General features: G+C 37.1%; 1 protein-coding gene across 8 annotated transcripts in view; it reads left to right on the forward strand.

Moving 5' to 3' along the window:
- The window catches only part of LOC124393419 (cAMP-specific 3',5'-cyclic phosphodiesterase 4D-like), a 190981-nt gene that overhangs the window by 130948 nt on the left and 46513 nt on the right, over positions 1-13520 (forward strand). Inside the window, exon 1 of one of the 8 annotated variants that reach the window (XM_046861239.1) lies at positions 11137-11275. The exons of the other annotated variants lie outside the window; for them this stretch is intronic. Within the exon in view, the coding sequence (XP_046717195.1) occupies positions 11181-11275 (95 nt within the window). The 5' untranslated portion in view covers positions 11137-11180. Of the gene's footprint in view, positions 1-11136; positions 11276-13520 lie in introns of those variants that run through there. 8 annotated transcript variants of the gene reach the window in all.

Consider the following 13520-nt stretch of genomic DNA (forward strand, 5'->3'; position numbering starts at 1 on the left):
GTGTGCTATAATGGCTTAGGCGCAGTTTGCATGAACAGTTTTGCATTTAATATCACTGAACAGCACACCTAAACACTTATAAAACTATAATGAAAGTACATTAGCTGCCTTTTGAGTCTGGTCCCTCTCAAGGTTTCTTCCTCATACCATATCTCAGTGAGTTTTTCCTTGCTAAGTTGCCACTGGCTTGGTCTATAAGGGGATTAACTAAACTTATAAATCCACATTTTATAACATTTTTATCTCTTTAAAATGCTTGGGACAATGTCCAGTGTTAAAAGCTCTATACAAATAAAACTGAATTGAATTGAATAGAATACAACATTCACATTCACATTTATGTTGGCTGCTCATAGTAACATACATTTTGAATGAAATTGTACTAGATATAATAAATATAATAATACATATAATTATTTATAATAAAATTTGATAATGGATTAATCTGACGATTAGTTTTTTTTTTCAATTTATCAGATAAAATATTTTTTTAAATATATATGTTACATGTTTTGCTTATACCTATATAAAACCCCAATTCATAGTATTTATGTATAAAAGTGTACTTGAAAAAATGCAAATGCAGAAGTGACATTTAATTTAGACATTTTAAAGCTTATAGTAGCTGTTCATTAAGGAGTGCATAGGCGATTTTTCCTTTAAACAAATTCACTCATACTGGGGTATTTCTTTCTGTAAAAAAACAAGTGTAATTGAGTATGCAATGTGAAGCAATTTGTGTAAATTAACATTTGTATTGTTTTTTAATGATAACTGCAGATTGCAAGTCGACAAAAAATATTAATATAAAATCTAATACAACAATATTTTGACAATTTTTGTTTTTTAAATACAAAGACATTTCGTTCTGTTGTGAAGGTAAAAGCACCTAGAATATATAATTATTTACATTTTGTATAATAATTAAATGATTTATGCATAAATTAAATATTAAACATTAAAAAAACAAGCATGTGAATGTAGTAAATCCACAGTAAATCACATTTGAAAACAGATAAGTTACTGCTGTAGTAGAAAAATGCTATAAAAAGAGAATGAAAGGGAAAAATGCAGCAAGTGAACAGGTTTGTTTTAAAAATGCATAATCATTCGGCTAAAACCACAACAGTGACTGAAAATGTAATCGTTTAAGCTGCTGTAATTTGCTGTTTTTAGATTTAGTGTTTGTTCGCACCATTTTAATTGAATCCATTACTATGTTGCTCGCGAGGTGATTGTGCAACCGGATGCTCACAACAGAACAGATCCACTGCGACTGTCCTGAAGTTAGCAAAAAAGCTGTTTACACAATGGCACTTCATTAAACTGTACCATTTTCACATGATGAGGATTATACGGTTTCTGCTTTTCTGCATCAATGTCTTACTTCCATCCCACGTAACTCACAAAACTTCCTGGCACAGTTTTCTTTGTTGTGTATAATATAAAATGTTCCGTCCCATGCCTTTGATGACTTGGGGACACACACTTTTTCCTGCTGCCGGTAGCCCCTGTACTGCACGCCATTTTCGCAAACGACTGTGTTATCTTGCCGTCATGCTAAACCAAAACTTGAGCAACCCAATCAATCAACCAATCGTTGACAACAAATTGCATTATCTATTATTATCAATTTTTATGATTAGTTGTTGCAGCCCTATTTATGACATGGCATCTGTGTATTCATTACTTAAATAGGAGGAGACAGAATTTAAATGGTCATGCCGTGTGGCCTGACGTTTGCACCGGACCCTCTGACACTGACTGTTCATCCTGAAATGTCCTCAGTGTACCTGCATTACAGCCCAGTGAGGAGAATCCTGTTCTTTTTTGCAATGCAAGGCTTTTTTTTCCCTGAAGAATGCATTCACTTCATTTCACAGAAGACTTAAATTGCAAATGCCCTTCTGTTGAAGGAGAGCTTTTGTGTCAGCTGTGTTCAAATACCTATTTGTGTATGTGTGTGTATGCGTGTGTGTGTGTGTGTGTGTGTGTGTGTGTGTGTGTGTGTGTGTGTGTGTGTGAATTATTCCATTGTATTTTTGAGAAATTTCACAACCTCTATTTCCTCACGACGTCAGCATTGTTTCCAAGCCCGGGTAACGGAATAAACCGTTTCTGTATTCAATTCACAAAGGTCTCTCCAACACATTGTAGCCCTAATTAGTTTAGCAGTTACTTTCATGTTGGCTAGACCTTTTTCCTACTTAATGTGTTGCAGGCCGGAAACTCTGGCTCTTACTTCTTGCAAGTGGATCGATGATGACGTTTACTCCTTTGTGAATTGCAAAGAAATCCCACATCCCAGGCTTACATGTCTGGAATAATAAAAAAAAAAAAGTTTATGAACTTGAGGAATGGCAAATCGTTTGTTGGTTTTGGAGAATGGAGAAGTGCATGAATGGCACATCAAAGCTCTGAACGAGTCTTTTTGGGGGGTTTTAAACATATCAGAATATTCCTTTGATGCAGTGTGAAAAACCATCTTACATTGTGGAAAGAATGTGAACACAGTGCTGAGGTGTGCTCTAAAGGCTATAAGGCTTTTTTTCAGTTGCAAATAAAGAAGACCTCAAGGCTCCAAGACACACATGTGCAATGCTTGAGGACTTATCACTAAGTCAGGGAACTTCCTATGACATCACCAATGGGATCCTTGTGTATGCACACGAGGCTCTCCTGGTAATCCACCTAGTCTTGGATCAGTGATGTAACCAGGATTAGATTTAGCGTCACTATGATGCACTTTCCCTGTTTAAAAAAATGAAAGGTCTAAACCCTTTACCTCAGCCACGTAAAGGGGCTTTTTTTAATCGGGCTACTCCCGATTAGTCACTACACTGCTGATGGAAACACCCTTCTGTGCAATAGCCATGCACACTGTAGATAGTATTAAACATAAATGTATTATAAAGAACATTGACTAGTTCTTCTTAAAATTGTCAAAGGTAGATTCTGCTTTTTTAATGAGTAAGAAATACACTTATAATTACAAATTGAGATTGAAATGATTTGGCTCAGGTTTATTCTTCTGCATCAAATCTAATAAAAAAATCTAACAGAATTATATTAGTCACATACACATACATACAGAGTACGACATGCAGTGAAATGCTTTGCGCGACTGCCCAGCATTTAAGCATAAAAAGGAATAGAAATAAGGATAAAATAAAACAGAAAGAAAGGTAGAAAATATAAAGTATAAACTATATAAAAATATGAAATATGAAATATGAAGTAGTTTGTACTTCCAATATCTTCCATAAAGTATTTAGTGAACATTATATTACATTACATTACATACATTTACATTATATGACATCAATTTATATTCATATATAGTTACATTTCATGCTATGGAACATACTGTATTTGGTAAGTTACCTGTTATTCCTTGTAACATTATAGATAAACTACAAAGTGCAAAGCAGTCTGTCTTGAACTCTTTTGCTGTCTGCTCACAGACATTGCAACACTCACTATATATGGATATGGAAATGGACAGTCTATGTGTATTTTTTATAAAAGTTTGGTCGATGTAAACAAAGATCATTGTATCCTAGAACAGCTCCAAAATTCACTTTTAATACAGGGGGAAAATTGTTGTGTGTGTCTCTTGATGAGACTGTGAGTCTGTTTATATTTGATCTAAATACTTTTTGGCCCATTGTTACCTCTTTTTTTCCCCAGAATAGGGGCTATTGTGTGTCTGTTTGTTGAAGAAAACAAAACCCTTGGGGAATCGCACAAATGTTTCCATCTGGGAAAGTTGTTTTAAGACTACAAATTCCCAGATGCAGCTTGGGTAAAAGGAAGTTCTGGTGGTAGACTGAATACCCACTGATCTAAGATGCAATGCTCTTGACACCAGTTTACCTTGAATTTCTGCATAAAAGTAACCTTGAACATAATATTTATTCTCAAAAAAATCTAATGACCTTTTATCTAATAAACAACCTTCTTGCTTTGCAGTGTGCAGTGAATCTTGTGGAAGTTTTGGACCATGCGTGCTCATTAGGCAGGCTTGGAAAATGTAACAGTAACCTGTGGTGGTGATTATTACTGCAGTCTCTGGTTCACAAGCTGTCAGAGCCACCAACTACCCCTACCACATCAAATATGCTCCCAGGTGATTGTCCACATGGCATGGTCTAATTAAAAACGTTGCAGTGTGATGGGAAAACTTCCCGCATGGTTGTGTTGACAGTGGTGGCATCATTCTGCAGTGGCTATAGGTATTTATGTAACATAACGAGAGACTTTATTTACCAATAAGCATATCGGGTAACATAAGCATAAGGTGCGGAAATAAACCGGGTGACATTAAAGTCGACGCGAGTGGCTCTGTTTTGCTTTAGGGACATTTTAATGGTGAGGTTTGGTTCCTCTTGTACGGAAGAGTCTCTGTTCTGATCACTGTATAGGTTTGCATATCTTTACTACCCTAAGGGTATGCACAATTGTGTTGTAGTTTCCGTTTGTTTTTCACTTGAATTCAGTTGACTGCTACATTATAAACATTTCTCATTTCTCAAGGTTTGTAAACCCTTTTAGAGGTTTGTTAAACATTTCTACTCATTTCTCTGAATATTAAAACATTCTTACCATACATTAAATGAACATAAATTTAGGCACACCTACTGGTCCAGACATATGTGGTTCTGATGTCTTCGTGATGTCTTCGTGTGCAGTAGCATTCTATTTTCTCTTTACTTGAACTGGGATATCCAGACCTGTCCCAGCAAGACAATGCCCCTGTGCTCAAAGCATGGGGTTACAGTGAAAGAGTGGCTTGCTATAGATTTCTGACCTCAACCCTATTGGACACCTTTGGGATGATTGGAATGCTGACTGAACCCCTTGCCTCCTTACCCTATATCAGTACTGTACCTGACTTTACTAACACTTTCATGAGTGAATGAGCACAAATCTTCACAAGCACACTTCAAAATCTAGTGGAACATATTCCCAGTTAAATGCGGAAATGGATTGCTCTAAAGCACATACGCCGTCCCAGATGCAGGAAATGAAATGTTAATTAGCTGGTTCCAATTTATTATTTGGTGGGTGACATTGACAGAGCAGATCTTACAATAATGTCTTGAGGCTGGAAATATGCCCACCTGAGAGTAGACATGTTTGGGGGCAGGGGTGGTGGCACGTGCATTCATTAAAGTCGGCGCATAATTAAAGAACAGCTTTCCTTATATGGGTGTTCAGACTGCAGGGAGGTTTGCTTGAGAAAAGACTACACATTCCAGCATTAAACATGATCTTAACAAAAACATTCCAGAGTTCCCTCCAAAGCAGCTTAGGTCACCAGGCTTTAGGCATTTTTTTTTTAACAATCTGTTGGTATTTGGGGCATGTTCAGACTAAAAAAAAAAAGTAATTGTTAATTTTTTTTCTTTGTACTTTGTGTCTAATGAGTGGAAATTCTATTAAAACCTCATTCGATGTGATTCATTCATTGAAAATGATATAAGTAGATGAAATTTTACACGAATTTAATGCTTTAATGCTCTGCTTTTGGTAATCACTCAAAGCTGGTAAAAAAGTGAGTATGAGCCAAAGGTATTGAGTAAACACAAAACGATCAGACCAAAGACAGCGCTTTAAACATTCCTAGGCACTATGTTTGAAAGGATAGACGAAACCTGATTTTGATTTTTCTTTTTTTTATATATTGTGTAACTGGTATTATAGGGGCCTTTGTAAATCTATTTTGTAAGCAAAATGAAAGAACGTAATTGGACATATTTTAAGCCTTCCCTATGATTTCAGATCTTTATCAAAGAGCAGGAGGAGACTTCTGTGCAAATATGACATGATGTAGTTTACAATTCTTTTGTCTCACTTTCTGAGAATGACGATATGATGTGCATTCAGCCGTGAACTTGCGTGTGTCTGCAAAGACTGCAGGTGGGGCTTTGGGATGCCAGACGTCAGAGGCAGATGCATCTATCCCTGGTGTCCCTGGTCACGTGTGGACGAGAGGCGTTGGCTGATGATAGTCTTCAAGTTTGGCAGCTGCTTGTCTTTTCAGGATGCGCCTGAAAGTCCTGTCCACAGCAACCATCTCATGTTGCCAGTGGCATATTTTTCAATCTTTATATCTCTTTTGTTTTGGTGAGGCTTGTTTTTGGCTCCCACTCATAAGCACGTGAACCGGGTGACGTGCGCAGTATAACCTGTGCATGAAGTGAGAAGACTTTGCATAAAGACATTCCTCATTCTTTTACCTCAGAGAAGTCAGGGTTCATTGGCACGAAGAATCGTTACGCCAAAAAAGATCTCCTTGACTACAGTCCTTGTATGGCATGTCCTACATGTTCCACTTAATGCACCACCATTACAGCACCACCATTTTTTTTTTCTCTTATGCTTTTTACTTATTAAAGACAATTGACATGTCACAAAATGCTAAGGCATCAGATACAATCACAAGGTGGTTGTACAAATCTACAAAAAAAAATCCATAATAGATCAATAAAAGGAGCAAAAAACATTTAAATAGAAATAGATCTGGACAGCGAGATTAACTGAGGAGTCTGGGTTGCTGAGGAGTAGAGCGGCACTGGAATGTGACGCTGTCAATCAAGTGACAAGTGGAAATCAAATTACGCATTTGGGTGACGTAAATGCAAGCTGGAGTTATGGCAATTCTCCAAGAGTGAATAAAGCAGGAATATTAACAAGCCAGCATGATCGAGAATGTATTAAGCAGCTGCTTGTAGAGATAAGCAAAGTTAACTGACTGATGCAAAAGAGGAATACCGACACTTTAAAAACAGGTTTAGTGACCTTTAACTAGATGATATACTGACCAACCTAAAAACATTTGGCTCATTAGTCCCTATCTTCAATAACTCTCTATTACTCCTTTTATATGATCTCCATTCTTTTAGCTATCTGAGAAGAACTGATGTTATAATAGCCTACCAATGTCATTCTCTTCTTGTATAGTTTACACTGAATATCTACTGCATGCTCATACAAAAAAAATGCCTTAGAATTCAAAAACAAAATCCCGACTCTCATTGGGACTGGATTGTTTTTTTTGTTTTTGTTTTTATTTGCTCAGTGGAAGTTGGTATTGATGGCTATTTGAATGCGAGTTTAATCGCTCTATTCTAAGTGCTTTATATAACATTATTATCTCATACAGACTAAGTGTATAAGACTGTAGAAAGGACATTATTCATAATCTTAAATTTCAGAGCTCATGTTAGTTCTCACTTTTCTGTGTTTTGTATTGTTTAAAGACTATAATCACACTCTTGATATAACTCAAACGAGGATGGGTTCCCCTTTTGAGTCCGGTTCCTCTCAAGGTTTTTTCCTAATAACATCTAAAGACGTTTTTCCATGCCACAGTCGCCTCAGGCGTCATCATCAGGGATAAACACACATAATTCACTCAAATTCATAAATTCTGTAAAGCTGCTTGACTTTACTTTTTTACAGATGCTTATAAATGACTATTTTTGCTGAATGAAAAGGAAGAGACAGAAATTCTGCAACTTGTACCGTGTGAGCATGAACATGCACGACAACATACTGTGTGTATTTCATTGGGTGGTTCATCAGCGATGACTTAGAGCACTGTAATCTACATTAAGAACACAAAAAACGAGATCATATCTGAGAAATACTCATTTCCACAGTAGTATATCAGTATTTTCACTCGATAGAGCTGACTGGATTTTGACATCCTCCCATTTCCAGAAGGAACTCACACCACTTTTTTCACTTTTTAAATCACCTGTAATGGGAAATCAATTTTTCCTTTTTCTAATGTCTGGAATAAACCAGCGAGCAGGGTGGGCAGAAGAATGCAATAGCCATGGCAACATGATGTCTCACACGTGGCATGGCACATTGGGCTAAATAAAAGGTAGCAGGAGTGGCAGTTAGCCCTCGGCCATCAAATTGAAGTAATCAATAGAGCAAGTGACACGGTAGCTCCCTAACCTTCCTGACATTCACTCTTTTCTGTACCTAGAGTGTAAAATAGATGCTATTTCAAGAGAGAAAATTTTTTGTAAGAGCGGCAGAGTTCAGAGCACTCGCATCTTATCAGGATGTGTTAATACATCTGATTATGCATAATGTTCTTGGATAAAAAGATATGTAACACCATATCGATTGCTTCCAGTCGTTTAAAAAAAAAAGACATCTCAAAAAAAGCATACTGTGACACTGTGGAATGATATCATCATGTCACCTGGGAGAAGAAGATATAGTATGATATGGAAGAAACTCAGAGAGCCGTGTCCTGGGAAAGGCCATTCTCTGTGCCTGGGGGCTTTAAACATTCTGTCTCCTAAAATATCTTTATGCTTTTTTTGTTCCTTGCTTTGAGCTTTTTTTTTTTCTTTTTTTTTACATAGAACTCAAGCACCACAATTATGAAAAGACCGCGATTAATCATTCTTTCCGTGATCTTAAAATATGTACTAATGTTTTGACGTAAAGTGGATTAAGTTGAAATGTTTGGAAATGTTTTTCTGCTAGTCGAAGCACAGAACGCTTGATCATTTATTCCATCATCACACAAACCTCCAAAATGTTTTACAAACTGTAAAACTGTTTTACATGCTCCTTCTGCAACCAAATCACAAATATACCATATCATGCAAAACATATGAAAGCAATTAAAAGTATTAGGCACCTATTGTAAATTTTTGTCATTACTATAGATACATCAAAAGTAATCGCACTGGCTATCCTTAAAAAATGATTGGAAATGAGAAGAAATAAGAGACTGCTGTCCTCTTGTGGAAGGAAAGAGCACAGCACTCTCTGAACAGGTTATTATTTTTATAGCTCCATAAGAGATTTATAGATTATCTAAATAATGTATAATTCAGATATTTCAGTGTGTGTGTATATATATATATATATATATATATATATATATATATATATATATATATATATATATATATATAAAACTGTTACTGCAAACATGGAGGTACACGATTGTATAGCATTATGTAGTAGCATTAAATTTTCCTTTCACTTGAACTACGAGGCACAAAGAACTCAAGTGGCCTGCACCATGCCCTGATCTCATTTCCACTCACAAACTTTGGGAGGAACTGGAATGCCATCTGTACTCCAGGAGTTTTCCCAGAAGATTGAAGGTTTTTATATTGGCAAGTGTCCACAAACTTTTGGCAATATCGTGTACTTGTTTCATAATTTTCACTTATGAAACACTGCTTTTGATACCCATTGCCAGCTTTCATTAAACTAATCAAAATACATTGATTGTATATCAATTATACACTGTCAATATTATATATATATTGTTTTTAGGTGTTTGAGCAATTCTTACATGAAAAAGATATTTTAATATGCCGGGTAAGTGAAAATAAAATTATATTCTTTGAGACATACAGTAAGGAGACATGAATTGATCAAGGCATGGGTGAAAATAGATTAAAATCTAATATTAACAGAAGGCAGTGGAATATAAATGTAAATACTAATCCTAACATAAAACAAAAACTGTACTTCATGAGGAAATGTCGGAAATTAGCCACTAAAGTTTTCGTTGGTTCAGGAGTTCTTGCTGAGAAAATGCGGCAAAAGGGGAAATATTCACCGATATCTGATGAATGGCAAACAGTGCAAAGATTAACGTTTTGACTTTCACAGCTTTCCTCATTGTCTCCATGACTGTGTGCTAAGGGTTTGTATAGTTTTCCATATTTCTGTGACTATGCCATTATTGTTAACATGCCTTACATGCATTGACACAAGAAATACTTTCCAAGGAAGCACCTGTCAGCAAAATGCTTGTGAACCCCATGCTGAATCACAGCTCTCTGCGCAGTGCAAAGCAGCTTAAAACCTGGAGAGTATCAGCTTCCTCCAGAACTGCCTATGCAAACATTTAGGCAAAACTTCCACATCCAAATGAGATTCATGCAGCATTGAGTTTGGGGGGATTATCGCTCAGACGTGTCTATTCATATTCTGTCCCTGTTTACTCATTATAATCTGACGCTGCCGTAGATTTCAGTCAGTGCACCATGGGTGTCGCTGAAAACCTTTAAGCTGGTTGAGCTGTTTGAGGGCTTAACCTTTTCTCTACATACACACTGTCTTTGCTCTATATATACACTTTATGGACAAAAATATTGGAATACCTGATTTTTCCAGTCGTATGTGGTTATTTCCCAAACTGGTCGAGCCACACAATTGTGTAGGATGTCTTTGGATGTGGTCGCATTACATTTTCGCTTCACTTGAACTAGGAGACCCAAACAATGCCCCTGTACAGTGTAAAGTGTAAGTGTAAAGGTATGCACATCGTACCTACCAGCATGTCAGTGCCCATATGCACAAAGCCACTTCCATTAAGATATGGTTTACATTGGTTGAGGTAGAAGATCTTGAGTGGTCTGCTATAGGCCTCTGTCCTCAACCCTACTGATCATCTTTAGGATGAATTGGAATGCTGACTGCCCCACAGGCTTCCTCACCTTACATCAGTACCTGCCTTTACTAAAGTTTTTGTGGCTGAATGAGCACAAATCACTGCGAGCGCACTCCAAAAGTCAGATGGCCCAAAATAGGGTATTAAGCCACGAGTTTGAGCTACACAATTTATTTAGTTGACTTAACGAAATAATTTGTTTAGCTTGTGGCCTCATAATATTATCTCGTGCCTTCAGTATATTAACTCATGGCCACACCTTTTGAAAAAATAAGCATTGTGTCACCTCTGCGGTTCTGGGTTTGAATGATAACACGCATTTTCAGACTTAAAGCTCTGTCCACACACACACACACACACACACACACACACACACACACACACACAGCACTTACCTCAGATGTCTGAGTTTCTCAGCATTGAAATCAGCAAAGTAGCATTGTCAGCTGAGTAAAAATGAAAGTTGATTTGCTGATCTGAGGAAGTGTTTACAGTGACTTGAGTTTGAGTCTAAAGAGGAAGGGATGGGCCCCCCCCCATCCCTTGTGGTGTTGCGCAGAGGAGCAGCCCTCTTCACTCTTGTCTCTCTTAGACTTAATGAGATTAGTGTGAGAAGGAAGGGAAATACAGTGGGTTGAACTGAGGCTGAAAGGGTTGCAAGGGGCCAAGGAGTAGAAGACACAAGGGAGCGTTTGGCACGAGGCACAAACTCAAAAGGATCGTGGTGTGAATGGACTGGCACAGGGAGCCCATGGGCAAATTTATTGCCTGCAGCTTTAGCATGTACAGAGGCATGAAGAGGAAACACCTGCTCCGATCCTATAGGTACTATATACCTTATAGCCTTCTGCTCCTCCACTTTACTGTACTGAAATTGTTGTATCTTTCATTGTTCAAGAAGTTAGTCTGCAACATGGGAAGTAACTTTGTCAGAATGAATGTTCGGTTCCAGTTCTCTAAGCTCTCAGTAGCTTAAAGAGGTGAGCTAAGAAGTAAATAAGTCTTGCGCTTTATCTCTTGCTTTTTCTTCTACACGCTATATATAACAGAGCTTTTAAAAGGCACATATATGGCTATGTACTCATATCTATTACTGGAGCTCCTTATATTATTAGCTACATTCATGTCTAACAGACAGAGACATAAATGTAAAATGTCATCTAATATATTAAACAAACATTCAAAGCCATTTGGGAAATTGCAATGTTCAGTTTAAAAGAGGATGTTGCATGTGGATTGCTACGTGTAAAGCTTGTTTTGGCATGCATCTGTGATCTAAACCTCAGTCCTCGCCACATTTCTGATGTGTAAGCGATAAACTCATAAATGTGCTGTTTTGCATTTCTGCATGACATACATTTGATCACTAAACATTACTATTTAAGTAAGTGTTTTTGTGGAAGGGTCTTGAAATGTATTAAAGAGTGCAATAAGGAATGTTCTCTTCAAAGTCTTATTTAGTCAATGATATGATGAGATATTTGGAGATATTTTTTCTTTGATGTTATTACTTATAGAATGTGCCTCCATCATTAATGCTTTTCTAACATTCAGTAAGTTACAAGCCTTAGTATTTAAATAAAAAGAGAGAATAATTGTTTACAGCTGTTGCACTTTACTTTACTTTCTTTATAATTATACTCTGATAAATGTGTTGCATTGTTTTTGTTCCTGTCCAATTAGAAAGATAAAAAAATAAAATAAAAAATAAAATGTATAGATCAATTTTGTGGTGTTGATGGTGAATTGGGGTGTAACTCTGCCATTGATTTCTTCTTTATACCACATGCCATGTTATGTTTTATACCTCAATGAATGCCCCCCTTATCATGAGTATGTTTGGGGACACCTGACTCCCCCTGCCATGTGTGGTTCTTTCCCCAAACTGTTTGCACAAAATGGTATAGAATATCTTTGGATGCAGTAGCATTACATTTTCCCTTCACTTGAAATTGGAGACCCAAACCTGTTTCAGGATGACAACGCTCTTGTGCACAAAGCCAGCTCTATTAAGATATTGACATTCGGTGCCACCCAGATGAGGATGGGATCCCTTTTGAGTCTGGTTCTTCTCAAGGGTTCTTTCTCATATCATCTCAGTGAGCTCAGTCGCCATTGGCTCACTCATCAGGGATAAACAATTATAGAAAACTTATAGGCAATATACGTTAGCATTTTTTTATTTATAACCTTATTACCGTTTTATCTATTTAAATTACTTTATCTGTGTAAACTGCTTTGAGGCAATGTCTATTGTGAAAAGTGCTATACAAATAAAACTTAACTGAATGTGGTTTTCACAGGTTGGAGTGAAAGATCTTGATTAGTTTGTTATTGAACACCTTTGGGAGGCCTCCTCACCCTACATCAGTTCCTGACTTTACTAACACCGTTGTGGCTGAATGAGCACAAATCTCCACAAGCACACTCCAAAAACAAGTGGAGCATCTTCCCAGAAGAGTAGAGGTTATTATAACAGCAAATGGTGACAAATGTAGAATGAGATGTTTAAAAAGCACATACGAATCTAATGGTCAGGTGTGCAATGTGCTGTTTTTGTGCCAGAGTACATTTCTTGAATAAACAGTATTCAATCTGATATTGAGCATGTAGGACTTGGTGGCTACAAGGTGAAATATATTTAGAAACCTCCAGCAGGCACGCTTCATATTTTGCACGACCCAGCTGGGACCCTGGTGCGTGCAAGTGAACTCTGAGCGTCAGTGATCACATGTCCTAAAGCTATGGCACACGACGTACTTGCACTATGGAGTAAACATGTCGTCTCTGGTCATGTGACGACAACAACACTCTCACCACATTTTTCATTTTTTCTGAAAGTCGACTAAAATAGATAGAAATGGCTTTTGCTTCACAGATGCTTGGTTATAATGAAAGTCCACTTTCAGAAAATGACATATAGTCCTTATGACCTCTGGAAGGATGCCAAGTTGTATACTGATTTCTAATACATTAATGGATGGTGAAGTGCCATTTTATCCTCTCTGAAACCCAGCACACCCAGCCTAATCATGGAAATTTTAAGTGGGATCCTTGTTGTGCCGTATAT

This window comes from Silurus meridionalis, chromosome 11 (genome assembly GCF_014805685.1).
Source record: "Silurus meridionalis isolate SWU-2019-XX chromosome 11, ASM1480568v1, whole genome shotgun sequence".
Classification (NCBI taxonomy): Eukaryota; Metazoa; Chordata; class Actinopteri; order Siluriformes; family Siluridae; genus Silurus; species Silurus meridionalis.